The following is a 26,401-nucleotide window of genomic DNA, read 5'->3' as shown; positions in this document are numbered from 1 at the left end:
TGCTTTCAGAAGAAAAAGGGCTCTTCCAGAGATGCACAACAGTTCATTGCCCAAGTTTGCAAGAGCGGGAGCAGTTCCACTGCATCAGCCCAGAGATCAGCTGCCCTGGGTCCATGTCCCAGCAAGTCCAGGGAGCGGGAAAATTTTGTCTTCTGTTTACAAGAGTCCAAGGAGCCCCCACCCTGCTGCAAGGAAGGCTGTATGCAGACGGATTTGGATCCCAGAATGCGTGTGTGTCCGTCCTTATGACAAACACAGAAGGGGTGGAATTATCCAATTTTCCTTCCAAGCAGCAACGGGGCAAAGTTTTGCATATTCTCAGCCTGCTCGGAAAGCCACAAATGGGAGATGAGGTGGGTGGAGGAGAGACAGGCACTGATTGCCGCCCCCAGAATGTGGGTAGAGCTCATTGAGAAAATTGAGCGCAAATTCCTTACGGGGCAAATGCAATATTTTCCCCCTCCCTCCCATAAGTTGCTAAGAACGACATCCATGGTCCAGTAACATGGTTTATTATATAAAGCCAGAAAGCGGGGGGGGGGCAGGCAGGGGGGTGGACACTGGCCAGGTATGGGCAAGGCTAAGAGGAGTCCCCCACCACCACCTCCGACAGGCAGAGAGAGAGAGAAAAAAAACCACACGCACACACACACTGACTCCCCCACTGCAAAATATCCAAGGAACTGGCTACACAGTACATGAACAGGATGGGGTTAAAATATTCCTTGGAAGAGGGGAGAAAGAAGGAGCCAGGAAGAAAGTTTAGAATATAGAGAATAGGAGCCGAAAGTGGCTTCCTGCAGCTGGAGAAGATTGGGGGGGGGTCACTTTGGTATCGTTCTGAAGATCCTGCTAGGCAGAGCAGCTGGTGCTGAGCAGGCCACAAAGTCACTGTGGGTGGAGAGAGTGCCAAGGCCCACCCAAAGGGTCCTGAGCACCCTCAGCGCCCACCCTGCAAGGGAGACCAACTCCTGGAGCCTTGCCTGTTTTGAGAGGTTTGCTCCTGGGTCCACTCATCCTCCCCTTCTACCACTGCAGACAACACTTGGGGGGAAAAAGATGGGTGGCTACAGGACCCCTGAGGGGCAGGGAGGAGCAGCACCCTCCCTCAGAGGCTCCTAAGAGTTGGGTGGGGCGGTGCCCTCCCTCCAGCCTCTGCTTCCACCTCCCTCACTTCAAAAGCAATTGAGAAGGGGGACACTTGGCAAGGGCGGAGAGCTTGGAGCTGCTAGCCCCAGAAACTGGAGACGCTTCCCTAGAGGCTCAGGGCAGGGGTTGGTGGGAGGTTGGAGGGGCTGCAACCGCTTCAGACATACATTCCCCCTGCATCCCATCCTGGGATGACCTTGCATAGACAGGCTTTGCTGGACTGCAGTAGCTGGAGACAGGGGATGGAGAGAGTGGCCTCCCACCTCGCCGCAGAACCTCTGGGGACAAAGTTATGGGGGAGGGTGGATCAAGCCCCCGAGGCCCAGCCACAGAGAGGCAGGGAAAGGGAAGCAAGGAGGGAGCACCCTCTCTGCCCCGCTGCTGCTGCTGCTTCAGGATGCAGGAAGCCTGGAGGACAACCGGCACCAGGCCCGGCCTCAGAGGTCACTAGCGCAGTCGCGGCAGAGGATCTCCTCGTTCTCCGGGATGAAGCCCTTGCCCACGAGGGAGGCGGCACAGCGGGAGCAGGTGAAGCAGTTGTGGTGCCAGTGGCGGTCCTCAAAGGAGACGTATTTGCCCCCTCCGAAGCCTGGGGGGGGGAGAAAGAGAGGAGGATGGAGAATGGGATGTGGGCACGGCTGGGACTTGCAACAGGGCACTCCTCCCTCAGAAGCCTCAGGAGGCCTCCATGGCTCCGCCCTCCTCCCGATCTCACCTGTGATTGGCTTGGTGCAGGCACTGCACTTCTTGGCGTAGAGGCTCCCAAAGCACTTGACACAGTAGGGCTGGTCTTCCTGAGAGGTGAACTGCTGCCCAGCCAGGGGGGTCTGGCAGCTCGTGCAGACGAAGCACTCCTTGTGCCAGGGCTCATCCCGGTAGGTCACGCCTCCCTTGGTCAGCGACTGAGAGGGAGAACAGAAGAAGAGTCTGGTTGCTGGATCGGGCCATGGGTTGCCCCTCCAGTCCAGCATCTTGCCCTCGCACTGGCCAATCGGATGCCTCCAGTGCAATGGCAGGAAAACAACAAGTACATTATGGGGGCCCTGAAGCTGGAACTGTCATGGGGGCTCCTATGCAACCAGCAATGAAGTTTGGGTCACAACTGTTAGCTTCTTCAATAGGGTTGTCCCGACACCTTTACAATGTCTGTGCTGCTGACTGTCAAACTTTGGGATTGTTGAAACTGTGTGTTAAACCACAGAGCCTAGGGCTTGCTGATCAGAAGGTCGGTGGTTCAAATCCCTGCGACGGGGTGAGTTCCCGTTGCTTGGTCCCAGCTCTTGCCAACCTAGCAGTTCGAAAGCACGTCAACGTGCAAGTAGATAAATAGGTACTGCTCCAAGCGGGAAGGTAAACGGCGTTTCGATGTGCTGCTCCGGTTTGCCAGAAGCGGCTTTGTCATGCCTGTATGTCATGACCTGGAAGCTGTACGCCGGCTCCCTCGGCCAATAACGTGAGATGAGTGCCGCAACCCCAGAGTTGGTCACGTCTGAACCTAATGGTCAGGGGTCCCTTTACCTTTACCTTTTATACAACAAAAATATAATCAATTTGCGTTGTGCCATTCCTATTGGGTCTACTAGACTCAAAATTGTTCAGCATTGTGGACTAAATTGCTTCTAGGGTCCCTCTGGGATTAGGGGCCGTGAAGCTTCAGCTTAATTAGTTTCATAGTAGATCTGCCCCTGCTCCAGTGGGAAACCCGCAAGCGGAATTCCAGCATGAGAGCAGCACTTTCCCTTCCAGCTACTGATATCCAGCAGCATTGCTGCCTCTGATTGCACAACCGGAAGAACAGGAGCAATATGCACAGAGCCCCCTATCCACCCACCCAACCCAAGCCTGCAGGGCCTGAGATGCACCCTGCCCAGCTGCCCCCCTCCCCCTGCACACTAGTTTTAAAAAAAGCAGACAGGGCCCCACCTTCTTGCAGTGGGTGCAGCGGGGGGCAAACTTGCTCTCGTAGCACGGGACGCAGTAGTAGTCCTTCTGCTCGGGGATGAAGGAGCGAGCCCCGATGGGCTGCTGGCAGCCGCTGCAGAGGAAGCAGTGCTCGTGCCACGTCTGGCCGTTGTACTCCAGCTTCCGGGAGCCTGTGGTGGGGCATTGCAGGGGGTTGGACTGGATGACCTTTGGGGGTCCCTCCCAACTCGACAGCACTATGATTCTAGCGAACCCGTGCCGGCCGTGGTGACCCTGGCTGCAGAGGTGTCTCCCCTTGCCCCCCTCCCTCGTGGCCGTGGGGGGAAGGGGCAAAGCAGCCCACCTGGCATGACCACCTGCTGGCAGGCCACACACTGGGAGGAGAACTCCCGGCAATAGCAGTCGTTGCAGAGCAGCTCCTGGCCCTGGCAGGTGAAGGGCTCGTCGGCTAGGGAGCGGTCGCACCGGAAGCATCGGAAGCAGCCCTCGTGGTAATGCCGGTCCTCGTAGTAGAGCTCCTGGAGTTGGAATGCAGGAGAGGAGAGGTCAGGGGGCAATTGCAGTGGAGGCTCCCTGCCTAACTGAGACAGGCAGAGGGAGGGGGCTTGTTTGAGAAAACAGCACCCTTACGCTATGCTCATGGGGTGGAGCAGACATAGGCAACCTTCGGCCCTCCAGATGTTTTGCCCTTCAACTCCCATGATCCCTAGCTAACAGGACCAGTAGTTAGAGATGATGGGAATTGTAGTCTAAAACATCTGGAGGGCCAAAGGTTGCCTATGCCTGGGGTGGAGGGAAGAGGCAAACACACACCTTTGAGGAGGAGGAATTTGTAGCTCTCTCTTACCTATCTTTCTGTGGAAGAGGCTCTGGGAGGCCAAGAAGCAAAGCACTGCTGCATCATAGGGGGCTGGACTAGATGGGCCCTGGGGTCCCTCGCAATTCTATGATTCCCCAAAGGTCACCAGTGAGCAAAACAGAAGCAGCCCTAAGCGTGGGCCCATTTCCACCTGTTTTGGGGGTGCAGTCAGGCCAAAGTGGGTCTACCTGCCCCAGCAGCCTCTTCTCAAGATGCCCCAATGGGAAGCCCCCAAGCAGGGCAGAGGCGGTGGCCCCCCTTTCCCGGGGGGGGATTAATCTCATTATCTAGTGAGGAAAAAGGTCCTCCTTTCCTAGCCTGTCCTTTCCTTGTATCACAGCTGGTCCCTTTCAGGAGGCTGCACAGACACACACACACCCTACTCACGAGCTAGAGAACTGGCTTTAGTTGCCAGAAGGACCTACCAAGAGGGAACCCCCCACCCCTCTTAGGATCCTCCACCCCCCTTTAGCACATGCTTGGGAAGGGAGGGGAATGGGAGGAAGATCAGCTTCATCAATGGGACTAGGTGTTACTTCTAAAGGTGCCTGACATGCAGGAGGGGCGCTGCAAAAAAAAAACCCTGTGCTTGGAGGCTCCCAGGTCATGCATGAGCCAAAGGCACCAAGAAGACAAGGAGCAGCCACTGCCCCCCGGGGTCAGTTGAGCAGAGGCCTCCCCCCGCCTTGCCCCCTCACCCTGCAGTCGTGCCCGATGGGTTCCTTGCACTCATCACAGGTGTTGGCAAAGTGGGTATCATAGCAGGGGATGCAGAAGGGCCCCTCGTCCACCTGGATGTATTTGCGCCCATAGAGGGATTCCTTGCAGCTGGCACAGTCAAAGCCTTCAGTCATCCTGCTGCAGGCCGGGACTCTGCACAAGGGTCCTGGGGGAAGAGGGAAGAGAGTGGCTGTTAGTCTCCTTGCCCAGGCAGAGAAGAGTAGGAGAGGACTGCTGTCTTGCTGGCTGGCAGACTGGCAAGGTCACCCAAGCAGGACCGAGAGAGACTCAACTCTTGTTTCTTTTAACCCCTTGTTGTGGTAGAAAGGGCAATTCCAAAAGTACTGGATTGCATGCACCCGAATTTCCAGTACAGCTCCACACACCTCCCTCAGCAGCTCCTCGCCCTGACAAGGGTTAAAGTCCCAGTTGGCAGTGACAGAAAGCTGGGCCAAGGCTGTTCCTGAGCATGTGTTCAGCTGCTGGGGAGGGATGGAGAAGCCACTCAACCCTGTAGCAAAGGAGAATGACAAGTCCCACTCTGGTTTCACAGATCCAGTCACTTCTTCCTCTCTCTTCCCCCCCCCTCTCTCTCTCTCACACACACACACACACCAACCAAGGGCTGTCATTTAGGGTCCGCTTATATCTGCCCCTTTCTGGAAGCAGCAAACATTCCAGGAGCCCTGGGTTGATACACTGCAGATCAGGCGCTTAGGAGGACCGAGGTTGCCTCTCCAGCTTTTTGCAGTGAGGGGAGGCTCTGCTAACCCTCCTGCAGAGGAGGAGCAAAGTCCCCTTCCAAGGAATCACTGCATTCCCCCAGCCCCCGCAACCTGCAGCCCCTTCCTGCCTGTTTCCTGTGCTAGCAAAGAGGTCAAGGAACCTTTGGAAGGCAGGCATCTGCTGCTCTCCAGATTGGAGCTCCTGCAGCGTGCCTGGACTAGCTGGCCTGGAACCAGAGGAGGGTGAGCCATAGTCCTGGCCTCCAGGAAATTCCAACATTTCAATCCTTTCGAAACAAACCAAAGACAAGGAGGAGGAGGAGGAGGAGGAGGAGGAGGAGGAGGAGGAGGAGGAGGAGGAGGAGGAGGAGGAGGAGGAGGAGGAGGCGGCAAATCTCACCGCCCCCCTGCAATGCACTTTGCTGCTTTGAAATGGGAGCCCCTGCCTGAGCTCCATTCGGGCCATGGGACGGGGTAGAGGGCAGGGCACACAATGGTTGGTGGAGGGGGGGGGAGACACTGCAATCCTGTGTGAGAGTAAGCCTCACCAACACAGCGGTGTTTACTTTTTTGAGAAAAATATGCATGATTGTATTAGTACTCGCAACAGATGATTCTATACAGTCTATCATTCCTGTAGAGAAGCCAGCAAGTATTATCTTCTGGAAAAGGGTTACTTGACCACATCTGGCCCAATCCAATGCTGCAGACTCATGAACGCAGCAGGGCTTGCTCTCCAGTAAAAGTAGACTAGGACTGCAATCTTGGATCCTCAACTTCTTTCAGTTTTATTCTATTTGTTTTGTAAAAAAAATAAAGAAGAGTCGGACACGACTAAACGACTAAACAACAACAACAAAAATAATGAATTATATACTGCTTGCAGTGGAGAAATTTGGGCTCTCAAATCTCTCAAAACCGCCTCTGTTGCTTGATTGTAGAAAAACCTCAAAGTTGTTTACAAAAAAAAAAGGTTCTATTAGCTGTGCCTCTTAACAGCCGTCTGACATGCAGAACTTCACCAGGTGAAACTCTTCATGACATGGCTAGACCAGTGGTGGGAAAAGCAGGTTCCAGCCACAGATTCTGTACATGTCCTTAGAAAAGTGTGTGTGTGTGTGTGTGTGTGTGTGTGTGTGTGTGTGTGTGTGTGTGTATGTATATATATATATATATATATATATATATATATATATATATATATATATATAAACTTCCCTTCTTAGAGTGGAGACAGCCCAGAACAGGGCAAGAGAACAATGAAAGGCTTTGATCACGGCAAGCTGGGAGACTTCCTGCAATAATACCTGGCATGTATCAACCCAGGTCAGAGAAGCCATGCTGAAGCTTGTGTGCATAGATGGGATGGGACACGACTCCTGGGAGGTTGTCTCAAATTTGCCCTAACGCCTTTATGTCGGAAACTCTGCACAGAACCTGGCAATTACGGCTCTAGGTTGTGGTTCTGCCCACAGCCTGGCCGTCTTGGAACCTGATTTTTGGAGAAAAATTACACACCTCCCCACAAACAGGACCCTGCCATTGACTCATGTGAAACTCTTCACAAACCAAAATCTGAGCAAAGCTTTGTGAACCATCTGCTGATGGCGGCCGCCTGGCTCTGGCAAAGCTCAGGAAAGACCGAAAGGGGAGTATTATTATCGCTGGAGTATTATTGGTATTGTAATTAAGGGCCTCTAGCAGCAATGATTGAGAAATTAATTAATGCAAAAGCTCAGGGTACTAAAAGGCCTCTAAAAATCAGACAAGCTTACTAAAGTGTTTTATTAGATGTATTAATTAATGCAAAATAGCTTTTTTATATCATATGATTTTGCATTAACTTTCCATTAGAGAAATTATCAGACCTATGCATTTATATCTCTTTATCCAAGCCCCACCCCCTTTGTAGGGAGATTTGTATGCTTTTCTGTTATTGGTTATCTTTCTGTCTTTGTGGTATCTGTCTGGAAATGAAAAACGAAAAACAATAACTTTTCTTTTTCAAGCAAATGCACTCCTGGCCATACATAAAAGCCAAAGAGCACAAACTCTGGCATGCTGCTTTAGGAAGCTTCTTGCCGTGGGGCCTTGCCCCAAAGCCAGCAGCAATTTTCAAAGAATGGGGAGGAGGAGGAGAATTGACTTCCTGGATACGGGATACAGGAGGGGCAACTCTGTGCCAGAGAAGGCCAGTCCCTTTGCCAGCTGAAACTCTCTCTCTCTGCAACTGCCAAGGCAGCTTTAAGCCCAGCCCAGGCAACACCACCGATCAACCTTCCTTTCTGAATTTAGAAGAGCCCCATCTGCCTCCTCTTGCTCACCTAAGAGGGTTGCTAGTGCTACCGCAAGGCAATTTGTGGAACCCAGGCCCACACGCCAGGCTTGTACCAGCTGGACAACTTTGCTTCGGAAAGCCCTGAAGGTCAGCTGAGCTCCAGGGTCCAGAATTCCTGCAGGACTTGCGTATGGCCACCCAAGAAGCAAGATGCATTGTGGGAAGTGGCTTTTCAGGACAAGGGGAAAGAACAGGACAGGCTGCAAGGCTTTACACGGAAGGCACAACACAGAAACTGGGGCTTCTCAGGGTCCTGAAGCCTGCTGCCCACAAAGCAACAGAGCCTTCCCATGGAAACAGAGGCACCCTGTCTCAGCCTTGCACAAAGGGGCAGACACCAGTGGTTTGGTGCTCCCCCAGTACGGCAGGTCTCTCTGGCAAGGGCTCTGCTGCATTTACTAAGCACCCAAAGGGGAATCGAGTGCCACAACTGTCCCTCGCTGAGCCTCCATCTTTGGTTATCTCCCCCAGGACATGGCGGCGTCCTGCTGCTACTGCAGGAGCAGCCGAGTTTCCTTGGTGGCAGAAGAAGGGGGCCGGCAGAGGCAACAGGCTGATATTGCTCAACAACTCAAGGAAAGTTTTATCCAAATTTGGTCAAAACAGTCCCTCTCGCTGTGGCTCTTTGTTTGGAGAGCTGCAGCTTAGGAGGGAATTATTTCCAGCGGGAGGGACATAAATCAGGTATCCAAAAGTGAAGGCACAGTGGCAGCTCTTGGGCTCCAGCATAGCCAGCTTTCCTGTGTGAGTCCTGTTGCGCCTGATATCACCGCAGTGAGAGTTCAAGGGAAGCCATGGCAGGGAGGGGGGGAGAGTGCACAGCCGAGGCCAATCCTGATCCATTTTCCAGGCTATTAGACAATCATAGTCCTCCCCCTGCCCCCTACCAGGCAAGCCCTTCAAAATCTGGAATAGCACCAGACCCTAATGAGCAGGAAGTCACTCAGTTTACCATTCCTCGTGAAGGCATAGGAATCCAGGCCATCTGCCGTGGGCAGGCATGCAAACGGCAGCTCTTTGGGGATGGGAAAGGGGTCTCCAAGAGTGTGGACTTGGGGGGGGGGCGGGTGATGCTGCAGGCAGGAGGGGAACATGGAGCACCTTTTCCTCTTCCCCCATCAGAGCAGAGGTGGATTGAATTTCCATCTGCACAGCTGAGATTTTCCAGACCTGGTGAGAGTGGGCGCGCGCACACATCATCTGGTATCAATTACAGCCCCAGCACAAGCCGGAGCTAACTGCAAATCCGTCTCTGCCATTGCAAAATCTCCCCATGGGGACCAGGGCTCCTTCCTTGCCAACTCCTTCCTCCGAACAGCCTGCAGAAGGAAAGCGGCTCACAGCTCCAGGCTCTGCTGGCCAGGGCACCAGGTGGTATTAAGGGATCTCGGAGCTGGGAGCAGAGTGTTCTTTCAACAACAGGCACTTTGACACCTGGCCGCCTTGAGTCCATCCACTTAGGAGCAGGCTAAAGGGCGCTGCCCGCATGACCTGTGGAAAACAGCAGGCTCTTGCCCACAAAACCAACTGGACAGGACTGCAGAGAGCAAAAGTCTGGCTTCTCCCAGCCTGAAGGGTCGAGGCTGCAGGGAATTCCCTCTGCTTTCTTAGGAGGAGAGATCAGAAAGTCCAGAAACTGGTGGAAATAGCCTAGAAAACCCTCCTTGAAGAAGGCCTCCAGAGAAGACAAGGCACCCAGTGGCTGGACCTCACTGTCTTAAAGGGACAATCCAGAGGATGCCTTTCCCAGCCGAGGCACAAGAGGGGAAAAGCTACCTTTGCACACCTGGCCCCCTTTGGGGTTTCTCGTCTGCATTAGTCAAACAGGCCTGGCTTCCTCCCTGGCCTTTTCAAAACCCGGCGAGGATTTCTACCAAGTTACAGAGCCGGATGGGATCTTGTGCTGCTAAAATGGGCGAGGGTTTCTTGAACTGAGGACCACTGAACATGGGAAGAGCCTGGCTGCTGGATCAGGCCAAAGGGGGCCTGTCTAGTCCAGCACTCTGTTCTCACAGGGGCCAGACTGATGCCTCTCTTCTGGAAAGCCACCAGCAGGGCAATTTGCAGGGCTATCCCCACTTGCGATTCCAAGTAGCCCATGGTACTCAAAGGCCTCCTACTGTACCTCTGGCAGGGCAGGCAAGACCATGGCCTGGGGCACCCTGTCCCGTCTTCCCACAAGAGGGGAAACTAGAAGGTGCAACCTTCCCACCAAAGCCCTGCTTACTGGGATCGCGTAGTGGCAGCTTCTGGCGAGATCCCACATGAGCTCTGTGAGATCTTGCAGAAAGCCACCACCCCTTCTCCTCACTTCTCTGGCGGTGGTGATGGTGGGCAGGCCCTGACCCCAGCCATCATGACCCAGATCACCCTCCATGAACTTGTCCAATTCTCTTTTAAAGCCATCCAAGTCAACAGCAGGTAGCCATCACTACCTCTTGGAGGCCTTCTGCCACTGGAAAAGGGAATGTTTGCTTACAGGCAGGCGAATCTTGGTGGAAAAGGAAGGCTGGCTGACACGTGCAACACAGAATCTTCCACCCAAGCTCCATGTGTGACATTTTGGGTAGGGTGTGCAATTGATGGAGACAGATACTGTGAAAGGGCTGAGGGAAACAATTGCTAGCAACAGGCAGGCAAGGTAAAAATGCCACCACACCCCCACGGGAAGAGCTACAGACTCGGGGGTGGGGGTGGGCATGATCCAAGAGCCCACGAGGGCCCCACACCCTGCAGTGCCATGGACCAAAGGGCCTACATTCTGCACAGGGGCCTCACATGCCAGGTGGGTCGAAGAGGCTGGAGTTGAGTCGCTTTGCCTCACCCACCTGCAGAGAGACAAGCCAGCGACTGTTTGCTCAACTGAAAGGAAACACACACTCAGAGCAGTGGCATCTCCAACCCACCCACACAGGCACAGCTTGCAACACTGGAAGGAAGACGTTTGTCTCCCTATATGCTAAGCTGTTTGGTCACAATTTCCATTCGCTGAGCACACAAGCACTTTTTCTGGCCTGCCAAGGTTAGGCGATTCAGAAGGCACCATAAAATGGAAATAACTGAAAAGGACATGTCGCCCGCTGGCTTCGAAGAGGGAGCCCTTGCTTCCTCCCCAGCAGATGCCCTACTTTTTGCGCCAGGTGTTAAGAGGACGCAGCACTGGCACCAGTGCTTTTTGCAGCACACGCAAGCCCCTCGACATGCCCTTGTCACAAGGGCAACATGGAAGAAGGCCCTGCCCTGTTGGGGCCCATTGCCAGTGGGGATGGCATTTCCCCCGGGCAGCTCAACCCTCCTTTTCTCAAGAGCACTCAATGACACCCCAGACACAGGCAACATCCAAATGGCAATCAAGCTCATAATAGCGGTGTCTGCTTTCCACTAGAAGGCCTTGACCTTCGCTGTTCCTCTGGCCCACGCAGCTATCAGAAGCAACTGGAAAGGGGCTCCCGTATTTGGGAGGCAACCCGAGTCAAGCACAGACTCCTGACAGTTGATGAGTCATTTTCTGGGTTTCCTCTAGCACCTCTCCAAGCAGGAGGCTGAAGCATGAGCCGAGGTCCCTTTGGACTCCCAGCCAGGGAGTCGCTGGCTCACAGTCTCTGTGGCGCTCGAGAAGCTATGAAATTACCCCTTTGCGGAGGCTCTCTAACCTCTGCCGTGGTGCGGTTCAAACAGATACCACCAGCAATTCCACCCAGCCCAGAAAGTTCAGACAGTTTTCATTTTCTGAGTAACAGAGCATTTTTGTCGGGTGAGGTAAGCATCCTCCGGCTGCCAGGTCCTGCTCTCCGCTAGGATTGCTTAAGAGCATTGCTGCAGGAGGTTTGGGGGGGGGAGAGAGAGAGAGAGAGAGAGAGAGAGCAGGCAAGAGGCGGCAGGCAGCAGCCCAAAGCAGAAGCCAAAGAAGCAGAAGCTCTCCTCTCCATGCAGCTGGGCAGGAGGACTCCCTGGGGCCTGGATTTCCCCTTTGGCACACAAATAAGGCAAAGCCCATTGTTTTGTGGGTAGGGAGACGCAAGGAGAGACAAGGAACATGGCCCTCCTTCTCCAAATGCACGTTCTGAATGCATTCTCACCGAAACGTAAGAAGAGCCTGCTGGATCAGGCCAATGGCCCATCTAGTCCAGCATCCTCTTCTCACAGTAGCCAACTAGATGCCCTACTGGAAAGCCTGCAAGCAGGATTTGAGCACAATAACCCACAGGGCTCCTTTGGTTCCCAGCAACTGGTATTCGAAAGCATGGCTTCCTCCAACTGTGGAGGGAGAGCACAGCCATTGGGGCTAGTAGCCATGGGTGGCTTTCTCCTCCATGAATCTGTCTAATCCTCTTTTAAAACCATGCAAGTTAGTGACCATCATTGCCTCCTGCAGGAGCAAGTTCCATAATTTTAACTACGCCCTGCTTGAAGAAGGACTTCCTTCCAAGTGTCCTGGAAGCCAAGCTAGGATGTGTGTGTGCATGTCTGTGTGTGCGCACAGTCCCAAGTGTGAACATGTTTGTTTCCCATGGTTTGTCGCTTTTAAGTTAGATGCAGCAGGCAACTGGGGAAGCATCAAGTCCCACTCGTGTATCTTTCCAAGTGCTGAAAAATATACCCAAGTGCCCTTTGCTGCAGACGGCCTTCATATCCAGTAAGTGATGAGATTCAGGCCTCCTATCTGAGAACAAGAGGCACTATAAGAAACCCATGAAAAAGGGTCCTGGTGGGTTTGTCAAGGGGGAGGTGGCTGTGCCAGAGAATGGTCATCCAGGTGGACAATGTCAGCAGCTCAGCAGGTGAGCAAGCAGCGCCTGAGAGGTGCAGGTGACACATCACAAACAAAGCTGGGGGGCAAAAGAAAGCAGTGACAGGAAAGGAAAACCATTGATGCCAAAGACCCCCCCCCCATACACACACTCCAGAATGGGGCTCCTTGCCTCTCTAACTGTGCCTGAGCCCTCCATCAGACCAAACAGAGATGGTCTCTCTCTCTCTCTCTCTCTCTCTCACACACACACACACACCACCCATTTCTCCTGGAGTTTGGCCCCTCATCTCTCCAGACACCATGCAGAGCCCTCGGGGTCTGAAGGTTGACAAGGAAGGCAGATGTGAAAATCCTCCAGTCTATTTTTTGCCCCTGCACGATCCAGGCTCAAAAAAGAATAGGGAGGCATCTCCCGAGGATGGTGAAAGCAGCAGGTGGGAAAGGGCAGGCTCTTAAATTGGGAACGCACCAAGACAGAGGGGGGCAGCTGTCTCTGACATTTTGTGTGACCATGTGACGGGGCACAAGGGGGACCCCTCTTCAAGAGCTGCCTCTATTCTGGAGTTGTATTTTTAGTCTGGGAGATGCCAAACATTCAATGAAAGAGTGTGTGTGGCAGGGCGGGGAGAGATTAGAGACCTGGAGGCAGCAACTGCTCTTGGCTCAAGGCTGTAGCTAGAAAGCAGAGCGGCAGGGAGGGTGTCCTGGGAGGGCTAATGCCACTACCGCCCGCCCGCCAGGCTGTGAAGGTGCTGAGATGGATCAGTCGCCCCAGAGAAATGCGGAGCTTGCAGGAGGTGCTGCAGCCCCAGAAGGTAAAGCCACCCCAGTTGGGAGGCCCAAAAACTTCCATTCCTGGGCAGCTTTGGAAGGACGGAGTCCCCCAAAAGCAACTGCCACCACATTACACTCAAGCTGCATAGAGGCACCCTCTGTGCAGTGGAGAAGCCTCCATTTCCCACCACAAACCTTCCCATGACATGCTGAGAAATGGGTGCAGAAGACACAGGTCCAGGGGGGTATCTGGGCAGGGGTGCTGGGTTGGGTGAAGGAGCCCAAGGGACCAATGCAATGAAAAAGGTCCCTTGAACCTCTCAGTCCAAACATCCAGAAACACTTTGTCAAGAGCAGCATGAAGGTTTTCCAAGCTATACTGAGGTTCTTCTCTCTTTTTCAGAAGTATGTATAAAGTACAGATTTTGGATCGGTTTGAAGCCTCTTAAAACTTTCCTTCTGGGGATACCCAGTTCTGCAGAGAGGCTGGGGATTGAGTAAAAACATTCCCAGCACCCTCACACAGCTACGATTCCCAGGGGCTGCTGTGACAGTCAAAAAGGGTTTTCATGTGGTTCAGCTCTGTTCTGCAGACATGTGTGCACAAACACTAAAGGATGTGTCCAATGTCACACGCAGAGAGAAAGAGCACGCCTCACCCAGGGCATCCAGCAGGCCCCTCTGTTGCGCAGCGTGGAAAATGCCTGGAACAAGCCCAAATCCCAGGCAGGGCCGAGCCCCAATTGCCACCAGGGGACCAGGCTGGGAGGAGCCCAGAGGGCTATTTGGACTTCCACTGCCAGATCTCTCATGAAGGGGCTCTCTCGGGGGCTTAGGAGCTTTCAAAACAGATGGATGGCTGGAATGGCCTATAGAAACAGGGCAGAGGGCAAAGCTTGCAGCTCCTGGCTTGGCTGGAAAAACCCCAAAGCAGCCCCAGTTTCCGGGAGAAAAACAGAACGGCAACAGCCTTGCTGTACCAGGAAACCCTCTGGGTCCAGATGGGGTCCTCCCAACAAGGAACTTTCTTCTGATGAAAGATGCCCCATCCCTGTGAACCCAGGATGTCTCCCGGGAGGAAGGAGGAGTGATGGTTCCCTGGAGGAGAGCTGGAGAAGGAACATTCCAGGCTGCTGAGTCAAACTGCGGGAGGGGGGGGTGGATGTTGTGGCTGCCTCACCAGCCTGAATAATTGCCAGCCAAAGGTAACCTAGGGGTCTCAGAGTGGGCCTGGGCATGCACTGGGTGAAGCCAGGAGGAGACCTCCCCAAGGGCCATGGGCCCGAGGCTGGGGCCAACTTGAGGAGCTGTCCAGGGTCACAGACGCTCCAGGCTCTTCAGGCCCTGCAAGAAATCCTGGCCACTATTCCTCTTAGGGACTCTGTGAACCCTCCATATGAATTTCAACACTGAAGTCATTTCCCAAAGTGGCTGTTTCAACCCTGAGCATAAATTCAGGCAGCCCTTCAAGAGGCACCTTTGACCTTCCCAGGTGCAGAGAAAAACCAGCCAGCATGGCCCCTTACATGACCTCCAGATTGCAGCAGAACTGCCCATCACCTTGAAAGGCGAGCACAGGGGAGATCCAGCCCCAGCCAGTTTATGGAGCCTCGTTCCCCAAAGACAGACGTATGCTGCGGCAGCACAGCAGACCCAGACAGTCCTGAGCTGCCCCAACACGCCCTTTTTCCTCCAGAGGGAGGTGCTCTCAGCAGCAGAAGAGCTTCCACCCAAACACAACAGAAACAGCGACAGAGCCTGCCCTCAGCAAGACTCCTATGGCCCCATCATCACTCAGGTGCAGGCAATGTGAGGCCAGCCAGGCACTAGCTCCAGAGAGGAAACTCCCCCCTCCCCTGGATCCACCTTCATTAATGATTTCCTAGCGCTCAGAGACGTTTAACCCTTTTGGATGTCTCCCCAGCCAGCTACACAAGGAAGGCAGCTTCTTCCCACCAAGGCAGGAGCAGCCAATAAAGAAGGAAAAGAGCTGCTATTCTGCCATGGTCAGACCACCCCCCTGGAGGCCTGTGTCCAGTTCTGGACTGGGCACCACAAGGATATTGACAAGGTGGAGCATTTGCAGTGGAGGGCGACCAAGATAATCAAGGCTTTGGAAATAAAGACGAACAGATGAGGGAGTTGGGACTGTTTAGCCTAGTGAAGAGAAGACTGAGAGGTGATATGAGAGCCATCTTCAAACACCTGAAAGGCTGCTACATGGATGATGCAGCAATGAATTTAAATGACAAGGAGATTCCGGTGAAACTTTAGGAAGAACTGGAACAGACTACTATCTCTTGGAAGATGATGGACTCTCCTTCCTTAGGTACAGGGTTCTAACTCACAACTGTGTGAAAACGACAGCAGCAACAGCAACTTTGCCTACCTAGAGTAGGCAGGGCTGGATGTATGTGAGAGAGACAGACCCGAGAAAGGAAAATGAGCTCAGAATGTTCTCAGAGGAATCCAGTGTGTTAATTCGGTGTCTTTGCACCTGGCTCTGGTTGGCAGATCTTGGAGTTCTAGTAAAAAGAACAAGGAGATCTGACAAGCCTGACGTGTGCCCACCTCCCAGAGGTCCTGCTTAAGTTTTAAAGGGGGTGGGGAGTGCTGTTGGCTCAAGCCAGCCTGCCTATGACTGGGAATTCCACCTTCTATTGGAAATCTGGATTACCGTATGTGGGGACTGTCCATGCTACAAGTTACAGAGCAGCAATCCAGACAAAGGATGTCCTGCATGCCCACAGGAGCACCCATTTGCAGGCTGGGCCCTGGCACTGAACACAGATGGCACTCAGACTGAGCCCCATGGAAAGAGTGGGCAATATGGTCATCCCAAGCTCCTGGGGTGGGACACACTGCCAGCTGGCCTTGTAATGACAGGCAGGGTGATGGTTAGCAATGGGACAACTACCATCCTTTCCAGCTATGAGGCATCAACACTCACTCCACCTTCACTGGTTCCTCTTTGCTGCAACTGGACATGATATTTCCTGTGCCACATCCTCTTGCTGGGGGGCTGATTCAGCAAGCCATTTCCCCTCTTGCCATAGAAAGGTGGCAGGCAGGCGGGAGAGCTTGTTTGTGGCACACTGAGCACAGGCTTAGTTCTGGTTTTCAGAACACACTGTGCACCGAGAGGAAGCAAGTCTGTCTGGCCTGCCCAAGTGCTGCTGGGCAGAAACACCATTGACTGGAATTTTTTGAGTTCTGGACTGGAAGAGTCCAGTGTCTCCTGCTGCAGGGAATCAAATATGGTATTTTAGAAAAGGAGTGTGCCTGCAAAGATGATAGACAGCTCAGAGATGTTCCTACAGCCAATTCAAGTCTGTGGTGCAGTGGTGAGGGTGTTGCCCTATGCCTTGGGTGAGACCAGGGTTCGAATCCCCACTTGGCCATGAAAGTCTCTGAGTGACCTTGGGGACCAGTCACAGGCTCTCAGCCTAACCTACCTCACAGGGCTGTTGTGGAGATTAAATAAGAACGGGGAGGGGAAGCAGGTAATTTGCAGTGGAATTTGCTGCCAAGGAGTGTGGTGGAGTCTCCTTCTTTGGAGGTCTTTAAGCAGAGGCTTGACAGCCATATGTCAAGAATGCTTTGATGGTGTTTCCTGCTTGGCAGGGGGTTGGACTGGATGGCCCTTGTGGTCTCTTCCAGCTCTATGATTCTATGATCTCAGTGGGGGAAAGGTGGGATATTAATGCAATAATATAATAATAAAGGAATAAATAAAACAAGTCATTTGTTTGTCTTTAACATGAGAACCTAAGAAAAGCCCTTCAGCTGCATCATAACAAAGGCCCCTCTAACAGATCAGCAGGTTCTCGCAGCAGCCAATCGGAAGCCCACAAGCAAGACCTGAGACTTGTGATTCCCAGCAACTGGCATTCAGAGGCAGAGCACGGCCATTGTGGCAACTGGGAATCAATAGCCTTCGTCTAATCCTCTTCCAAAGTCATCCATAATGGTGTCCATCACAACAAGTAGGAGTGGATTGCATCCTTTAACTTGGTGCACTACGTGAAGAGGTCTTTGCTGCTCTTTGAATGCCTGCAAGCAGCAGCCAGCCAGCCCAGCAAAGTATGGACCTTCCTCCCAGTCACCTCCAGCCTGACTCTGTAATGAGTCACTGAGCACGAGTCCCTTTAGAGCTGAACAAATAAATATTAGTAAAAATGAGGAAGCCAACAGAGGCTGGGTCTGCACTCTGCTTCTTCCGCCTCACACATTTCCCACAACAGGAAGCCCCACATCCGCTGCCTTATTCCAGCCGCCTTGTGGAGGGCTTCCCATGTGGGGAGAAGCAGGATGCAGAACCCCAAAACCACCTGCAGCCTGTCCTTGCCCCTCAACCGGACAGCCCTCTCCACGTCTTGCGCAGAATCGCTGTGTCCCCCTCGTTTCGGGTGCAAGCAACGCCGTGAAACAAGGTGTTGTGGTCAGAATGTCAGACTAGGCCCTGGGAGACTAGAGTTCAAATCTCCACTTGGCCATGAAGGTCACTGGGTGACCTTGGGCCAGTCACTGCCTCTCAGCCTCGCCTACTTCACAGGGTTGTTGTGGGGATAACATGAGGGGGAGAACCTTGTGCACCACCTTGGGACCCTTGCAGCAAAGGTGGGACATAATTGCGATAATAATGAAGCACACAGCTAAGAAATGGTTTACAATAGGATTCGGAGGCACCAGATTTTGACACTCCAAAGCTAAACATCGAAATGTGTGCCAATGCCACCACCAAGCCTATACTGCATTCTGGGGACACCCCATTTAAGCTGTGCTCCATACTACACAGCACCTCCTTTTTACACATACAGTAGAACCTCGACTTACGTACGGCTCTACTTACGTACAATTCCAGTTACGACCTTCAGTAGGTGCTTCGACTTATGAACTTTCTCCAGATACGAACAGAGGCCTTGCCAGCAGCGCAGAGCTCACCCAGCCGGCTGCGAGGCAGCGCAGAGGCCTCTGCTGCCGGGGAGAGGGCCCCCATCCCACCCCTGAAGCTGTGGAAGAGGTGCCGCCTGCAAGAGGCACAACAGGGCGCACTGCAGCTCCAAACCCCGCCAAAGAACAAACCTGAGGAAGTCCAGAGAAGAACCTGGCCTGGCAAGAAAAAAAGGTGACCCTGGCCAAAGTGAATCAGCTCTTTACTGACCCATGCCCCACCCCCAGCTTGTAGCCAGGTAAGCCCACCCACCCTCAGTGCACGTAAGGGAAAAAAATGTTTTTTAAAATCTACAATACTGTCTTATTTATTTTATAGTACAGTACATTGATTATTGCCTTCGTTTTATGGCTCTATGGTCTCGTTAGACAGTAAAATCCGTGTTAAATTGCTCTTTTAGGGGGTGTTTTTCATAGTCTAGAACGGATCGATTCACTTTTCCATTTCTTACTACAGAAAAGTAAGCCTCTACTTATGCACATTTCTAGTTATGACCAGACCTCAGGAACAGATTATGGTTGTAAGTAGAGGTTCCACTGTACTCTTTCTGTGCTTTCAGTAGTTGTCCAGCAACCAGACTGCCCCACAAGCATGTGTGAAAGGCCCAGGATCCTGCCCCCGAGGTCCCTATGAGGCATAAGCACAACCGTGAAGCCCCCATGAGTTCTGGTACTCAACCCCCTATGAAGAAGGGTTGAGCACTGAAGGAGCCCATCCTTGCCAAAATCCAAACCCTGCTGGGGAAGAGGCATCTCAGCACAGAAACTGTGTATCAGGTTCTCCTTTGGGAGCCAGGTGCCTAAACTCAGCAGTTCTTGCCTCCCAGCCTTGGAGAGCCAGCAGTTTCAAGAGCTTAGGGTTGATCAGCTGCTTTGCATGCAGAAGGTCTCTGGTTCAATCCCCAATGGCATCTCCAGGGAGGGTTGGGAGAGACTCCTGCCTGAAAGCTTGGAGAGCCACTGCTGCCAGTCAGTGTAGACAATACTGAACTAGCTGGACCAATGATCTGACTTGGTAAAAGGTAGCTTCATATTTTCCTATCTCTCATTTCCCTAAGCATCAGGGTGATAGCAGTATCTGCAGCTTCATCTTTTTCCAATGCCTCTCCTTTCAGAGTGCAAATATCTATCTCACAGTTATATGTCTTTGGATAAGTGATACTACTAAAGAGAGAGAGAGAGCATGAAATGCCACTGCCACCACCACAAGCTGGGTCTCCTGTGGTCAAGGCAGGCTCTGAGTGCCCCAAAGCTCAAAGATGCTTCTTCCAGGAAAGGCACCCACAGCCTTGGCAGCAGAGGAAGAGTCACCAGATGAGGTGCCAGATTGGCATCTCCAATATGATGCTGGCACCGTCTCAAATAGATTAGTCAGTTTATCGTCTGCAGTGGATTCCTTTGTCTGAGGATCTCTTGGCGTGATAAGGCAAGGCTGCCCCAGAACACTGATGCAACAGCAGCCTTGGAGCCCGGCCTCCAGCCTAGCCCAAAATGACAAGGAGCCCTCCAGCACAGAAAGCGCAGGCTGGCTGGGTATAACCAAGTGTTCAGCCCCAGCCGGCTTCCCCTAACTGAAAGAGAATCAAAATCTAGCTATGATGAGGCATCTATGCAAAGAGACCACGTTGACTTCCAGCTGCAAGGCCCAGCACCCAGCAGGTTGCACAAGCCTGTGGGGGCTGGCCAGGTTTGAGCCAGCAACACCCATGTTTGTCAGCTCCTTAAAACGCCACCCATTTAGCTAAACAGACCTGTCCCTTTTGCTCAGTGCTGCCATAACAAAATATGAGTCCAGAGCAAGGTCTCCAGTTCTAGACCAAGAGGAGGGCAACTTAGGTGGCATGTACACCCATTTTAACAGTTTGCTTCAGCTGCTTTTAAGCAAACAAGAGACAAGAGGATTCACACATCATAGGAAGATCCCCTTCCACCCAAGCATTGAACCAGAGTGAAATCACATTGGGCTCCTTGGAAGCTTACCAGAAGTCCTACAAGAGGAGTTTGGCCAAGCTGCCCAAATGAGAACTTCCTGCCTTACTAAAGTAGATCTTCTCCTGCCATGTTTTGCTGCAGAGCAAGAATGAGATCCTCAAGTGGATTTTGGAAGGCATGGAAAGCATCCCTTGATGGAAGGAGGCCATAATCCGCCAAGGAGCATTTGCAAGTGTGAAGCTAAAAGCAGTGGCTTCTCATGAGAAAGGCCCTGAATCTGTATCAGGCTGAAGGCCCAACTAGTCCAGCATCTTGTTCTCATAGCAGCCAGTGTGGTGCAAAATGTTGGACTAGGACATGGGAGACTGGGGTTCAAATCCCTACTGGGTCATGAAGCTCACAAGTTGACCTTGGGCCAGCCAGTCACGGTCTCACAGCCTAACCTACCTTGCAAGATTGTTGTGAGGACAAAATGTGGAGAAGGAGTAGCATGAACTACAACACCTTGAGCTCATTGGAGGAACGGTGGGGTTCAAAGTGTTCCTCAAACTTGGGTCTCCAGCTGTTGTAGGACTACAACTCCCATCATCCCTGATCACTGGTCCTGCTAGCTTGGGATGATGGGAGTTGTAGTCCAACAACAGCTGGAAACCCAAGTTTGAGAAACACTGCAAACTAACCAAATGCCTGTAGGAAGCCCATAAGCAGGACTGGAGCATAACATCTACTCGCCCCACCTACGATTCCCAACAACTTCAGAGGCATACAGATTCCGACAGCGAAGGGAGAACATAGCTTTATCCTCCCTGAACTAATCTAATTACCTTATAAAGCCATCCAAGTTGGTGACCATCACTAGAGCTTGTGGTAGTGAATGCCATAATATAACTATGCACTGAGCAAGGAAGGACTTCCTTTTGTCTGAATCTCCAAATAGGAGGCAGCCCGGGGGCTCAAGGCTTCATATTTCCTATCAGTTTCTTGTTTGTACAAAGGCAGTCGTTTTTGCTGCATTGCATTTGGTATGAACACACACACACACTAAACTACATTGGAAGCCATTTGGATGAAATATTTTAATTTTAGAAAACTATGTAGGAAATATATTACTCAGCCACCCTGCTGACTCAAGATGAAAAGGTGTCCCCATGTGCTGCAGAGATGAGCCCAGTCACCTTGGGGCATAACCCAAACTCAGAAAAGTGGATTTCCTTGTCAACGACAGACAACAACACATCCTTCCTTTCCTCCAGCCCTGAACTGTCCACAGCTGGACAGCCCAGAGACACCCACAGCAGCAGCAGGAAGAGAGGGCAGGCTTCCCCTTTCCTCAGGAAAAGCAAACATGGAAGGCAGGGTAAAAGAAAAGAAAAAGAAGAGGAGGAGGAGGAGTATGGATTTGATATCCCGCTTTATCACTACCCTAAAGAGTCTCAAAGTGGCTAACAATCTCCTTTCCCTTCCTCCCCCACAACAAACACTCTGTGAGGTGAGTGAGGCTGCATGTGGAGGAGTGGGGACCCAAACCCAGTTCACCAGATTACAAGTCCTCCGCTCTTAACCACTACACCACACTGCATGGTGGCAGTGGAATGAATCTGGAAATCCTGGAAACTTGAAACCCAGCACACTTTTTCAAAAAAAACAACAACGCACAAAGCATCTGTTCACAGGGAGTTCATTTAAGCCAGTAGCCATAAAAACAAAGGAGCTGGAATGAATCAGTTTACAAATGTTGTGGGTGGGTGGGAATGCTATTTAGACATTAACAATCAAGAAGCCTGATGCTTCAACTCAATATCTTATGCCAAGTCAACCGTGGGATCCTTGTGGCCACCGCTGGCTCCCCTGCCTGCACAAAACTTATTTGTCATATTCGCCGTGCTGTCTCCTCCGAACCCTGTAATTGGAGCACCTACATTCCCAAGATTGTCAATTAGAGCATGGTCATATTTAGGGCACACCCATTTGGGACAGGGTCTGCACTGGGATGGAAGAGAACCTGACTGAATCATTCTGTCTCATTGACCAAAACCGTCATTCTGTCCAAAACTGAAGGGACATCTGGCTGTGCTCATTTCCCACATATAACCCCCTCTCCAAAAATTTATTTGAGTGTCCAGAACTCTCAGTTAAGGGTTCAGCAGTCACATAAAGAGAATCCTCTCTTGGGGGAGGAGATTCATAACACTCATAACACGAGAAGCAGCAACCTGAACCTGCGGGTATGAGCTCCCCCCACCCTGCAAATCCTGTAACACATCCAACCGACATTGGGCTGGTGTTGAAGATGGACACAGCCACATGCAGCAGCTGGCGGGGGGGGGGAGTGTAACCCGGACCCCCAAGCTCAGCTCTCAACTGGTCTTTGCCACTCACAAGACACGGAGTGGAAAACAGGAGGTCAGAATGGAAGGGGTCTTGGGGAAAAGCAAGGGATTTCTTGTCTTTATAACTTGGTGTTACTCTCAAAACCTTGGAGAATGTTGAGGGCAGGCATACCCTACCGTTAAACAGGGTCAAGCTGCCCCAAGCGGCAGATTTTGGGGAACCTTTGGAGGGTACCCCCCAGACCAGCTGTTTAGCACAAAACTCTTAGTGGTCGTCGGAGTTTCCTGTGGTAACCATCGGCAGGGACGAGTCAGCGCCATTTGGGCTTCCTGCCTCAGGTACTAAACGGGGGGGGACACCCCCTACCAAAGCGCCATGGAATCCCCAGGTATTATTCCAACTTTCCGCAAATTCTCCTGCCACGAGATTTCTCCCGCATCCTCTGACCCACACCGGCGCTCATTCACACATTTGCTTCCGACGTGAAGAGTGCAGGTGGGAAAAGGCCTTCCGGAGACGTGGAGACCCCTGGGCCTGTTTTGTTACCCCCCTCCCCGGCGTTGCTGGGCCGGCGCGCTTTGTCTCCGCGCGTCGGAAGCTGCACAGGACGGGGCGGTCCTCCCCACCCCCTCTGCCCTACCTGGGCGAGGCTGCACAGCGCGCTTCTAACCGCGAAGCCGGCCAAGCTCGGTTTTCAAGCCCCCCGGCAACCGCGTCCGGACGCAGCGGCAGCTCCGCCTTTGCCGTCGGGGGTGAAGTTCCAGGGCGCGCTCCCCTACGGGGAAACTTTCGCTGCCTCCCGGGACCGGTGAGGGGACCCGCTTGCCCGAGGGTCAAAAAGGGTCTCAGCCCGCGCCCGGCGTGGGGGAGGTAGAAACGGGTCTGAGCTCTTTTTGCGCGCGCACCCCCGAAAAAAAAGGACGCCTCCTTCCGTCGCGCAGGCAGCCGAGGAGTCGCGCCGCGCGCCGGTTCGCCGCGTCCTACTACAGCTGTTCCCGCTGGCAGGCGCGCGCCACGCGGAGCCGGCCAGGGTGCGAGCGCCGGGAAACAAAGCCGGGGGGGGGTGCCACCACCCCCTCGCCCCCCGCGTCGCTCCCTCCAGCCGCCGCCGCGCCCACCTGCTGCGCCCTGTCCAGCCGCGGCTCCGCCAGAGGCGTTCGGGCTTGTCCCTCTCTCCGCCTGCCCGAGTCGAAGTGGCGGCGGCCGCGCCTGCTTCCCTGGCCTGCCCTCGCGGGGCGGAGCCGGAGCCGCCGCCGCTGCCCACTAGGGAGGGGAGGGGGCCGCCGCCGCCGCCAAAGGGCCCGCCCAGCAGAAGCCCCCTGCCGCCGACCCAGAGGCCTCCTCGCCGTGGCTTGGCCGGCTTCTTCCTTGGAGCGGGGCAGGCTGGCCCCGGCCGGCCGGAGGGGCAACAGCAGTCTTCGCCGGGCGCCCCCTTGATCCTGGATCAAGGCTGCTCCGCTGGCCCGAAGGTGCCAGCCCTGTCCTGGAACAGCTGCAAACGCACCAAAGCTTACAGCAGCCCCAAGGCGGTGGCGGGTGGCGCGGCATCGCTGGTCCCGGAACCCGCAGTTCCATTGTCACGGTGCGCTAATTCAGATCAAGACGCAAGAGGCTTCCGCTGCGGGTTTCCTTGGAAATGAGCCCCCCCTATACCCCGAATTTAAATGGAGCTCACGTCCAAATAAGTGTGCACAGGATTGCAGCTTTGAACTTATACTGCTCGTGCTTAAATTATACTAAAAGTAAAGTTCCAAAGTTCCAGCTGTGTCCTGTTTAAGGCAGCGCGATCCACTGGGACGACTCCAGTGGACTCCAACATAAATAGAAGCCCTCCCCGCTCTGATGCTGCTGGGTCAACCCTGAATGCGGGCTCTTCCCGTGCTCAGCCTGATAGGTCGCATCAGACCTCTGCTGCCTCCCTCCTCTTTGTTGCTCTGGGTTGAATTCCCTCGAGCCAGGCTTTCCTGCTTTACAAAACAAACAAACAAACAAACAAAAACCGCGAAAGATTTAGCGACCCCCAATCCTCGTTGCTCCGATTCAAGATGGAACTAGAATCGCTGCAACTCCGCTTCCATTTTTCCAAAAGGGGTCATCCTCTTTTCAATACAAAAAGACAAGAATGTTCACAGCATCCCTAGAAACAAAACATGGCAACTTGGGATGGTCCTGATGATGACGCCAACACACAAACGTGAACTTGCCACAATAGATAACACACACCCATGCCAGAGAGACCTGCCTGGCAGCTGATACTTTGCTACTGTTTGTCTCCACACAGAGAGGGGGAACGGGGGACAGGGATTCCACAGCCCTCCTGGGGCTGGGAAGATGGGAATTGTAGTCCAAAACATCTGGAGGGCTGAAGTTTGGGGATGCCTGGCATAGACCAATCTTCTGGCTCCTGTATTTCGCCCACCACTCTCCCCCCACCCCATGACCAATTTCTCTTCTGCCCTATTGGCCAGCGCTGCTGGGCAGCATCTCAGCATGACTCTTCATTGCTTTCCACAAGTGATTTGAGAAGCCTGCAGGGAACCTGAGAGGGGAGAGTAGGAAGTAACCCTAAGTATTTAAAAGACTGGGGTACAGACCCATTACACCCACACATTTTAATATCACCATGGTGCATCTGCAGCAGCACAACTGGACGCCTTCATCTACCCCAGCTGCAACAAAACATGTCTATCCCACACCAGTCTCTACAGCCACAGCCTCTGGGCAAATTAAGGAGGATGGTTGTGGTTTCACCTGCATTGTGTTTTGCAATTCACCCAGCCACCCTGGAAGAAAACTTGGGTTTTTTAAATGAAGTTTTTAAAAGGGAGGGGAATAGGTCGAGAGATGGGGCCATGGGGGTGGGGCATTGGTCTGCCCCCTAACAGTGCCTGAGCCCTTCAGACTCCAATCCCTCTCTATCATGCCCTATCAACAAATACAGTATGGAAGTTAACAGCCTTTACTGAGTAGCATCCAGGATGGAGGCGATTCTGAGCAGCAAAGACACAGGAATGAAGTTGCTGAGCCCCAGTCAGGAATCCCAGGAGAGCATCTGAGCCTGGGGCAGTGGATTAATGTGTTCCCCCTACAAACAATACTAGGAATGCATTAACATGTTGCCTTAACTGTCATGTCGCTTGCCAAAGACAAAGCAAAGAGGTAAACCCCATGCAGGCGCATCTCAGCCACTTCTGCGGGTAATGGGGTGAACCTCTCTGCTGGACAGCGCAGAAGGGAGGAATTGCAACTGGAGCACACAGTTCCTGAGCCAGCATACTGTTAAATGTGTGCGAAGTGGGAGGGAAGGAAGATTTTGCCACCTGGGTACAATGCTGTGCTCATGACTTAGCCTCTCCCACTCCCACCCCAAGTTAGGAGGGGAGCGGAGATGGCAGTGACTGTGTGTGTACCCACACACCCTGCCCTCTTGCAGCTTACACGGGTGGGGGAGTGATCCTTGAAAGGTGTGTTTGGTCAGTCACTCTCATGGCTGGGCAGCAGCATCCTGAAGACTAGAGAAGAGACCCTCTTAAGAATATTAGGGGAATGGGCAGGGGAAGGACTACACCATGTGAAAAATGAAAAAAAAAAAATTAACTGCAGTTCATTCATTTTCACCTTTGTATTCTTCTTTATATAAAAAAAGTGTGCCTAGACATTCTGTTGTTGCGTTCATAACCTACCGGTAGGTTTAAGGTTCTGTTTAGCTCCTAGCTTTCTTATCTCAGTTTCTAACATTGTTACTCATATGTAGCAAAGGGAGGGGACAAGAGCCTAGGTTGTTGGTTTGCTGCAGACAGCACCTTGTTTCATTCAGCAGGAAGTTGGTGAGAGTTCTGACTGGGAGTGACTGTGCTTTTTATCATCATAGTGATGGGTGGTTTGGCCTCCACTGCTGAGAGAAGAGAGCTTATGCAAAGAGAGTTCCAGTGGAAAGTCCAGGA

The 26,401-nt window shown here is 52.9% G+C and overlaps 1 protein-coding gene across 3 annotated transcripts; it reads right to left on the bottom strand.

The window, feature by feature from the left end:
• Positions 1–496: 496 nt before the first annotated feature.
• FHL3 (four and a half LIM domains 3) lies at positions 497–23,669 on the bottom strand. Of its 3 annotated transcripts, none has more exons than XM_035119866.2 (6): positions 23,576–23,669; positions 4,630–4,817; positions 3,416–3,590; positions 3,073–3,242; positions 1,865–2,051; positions 497–1,738 (listed from the first exon to the last, which is right to left on the bottom strand). In XM_035119866.2, exons 2-6 carry the CDS (start codon positions 4,783–4,785, stop codon positions 1,587–1,589), a joined length of 840 nt encoding a protein of 279 aa, XP_034975757.1. In that variant the 5' UTR covers positions 4,786–4,817; positions 23,576–23,669; the 3' UTR covers positions 497–1,586. The 3 variants fall into 3 exon arrangements, with proteins under 3 accessions (XP_034975757.1, XP_060131867.1, XP_060131866.1); XM_060275884.1 differs by having other exon boundaries at positions 23,580–23,663; XM_060275883.1 differs by lacking the exon at positions 23,576–23,669 and adding an exon at positions 23,098–23,524.
• Positions 23,670–26,401: the final 2,732 nt, after the last annotated feature.

Source organism: Zootoca vivipara, chromosome 6, assembly GCF_963506605.1.
Source record: "Zootoca vivipara chromosome 6, rZooViv1.1, whole genome shotgun sequence".
In the NCBI taxonomy this organism is placed as follows: domain Eukaryota; kingdom Metazoa; phylum Chordata; class Lepidosauria; order Squamata; family Lacertidae; genus Zootoca; species Zootoca vivipara.
The sequence above is the reverse complement of the archived record's forward strand: the minus strand, read 5'-3'. Positions and strand labels throughout refer to the sequence as shown.

Coding starts and splice junctions, on each gene's coding strand:
- FHL3 (XM_035119866.2), bottom strand. CDS start 4,785: ATGACTGAAGGCTTTGACTGTGCCAGCTGCAAGGAATCCCTCTATGGG. Junction 3,591..4,629: donor CCATCGGGCACGACTGCAGG/GTGAGGGGGCAA, acceptor TTCCAACTCCAG/GAGCTCTACTACGAGGACCG. Junction 3,243..3,415: donor CCAGCAGGTGGTCATGCCAG/GTGGGCTGCTTT, acceptor GCCCCACCACAG/GCTCCCGGAAGCTGGAGTAC.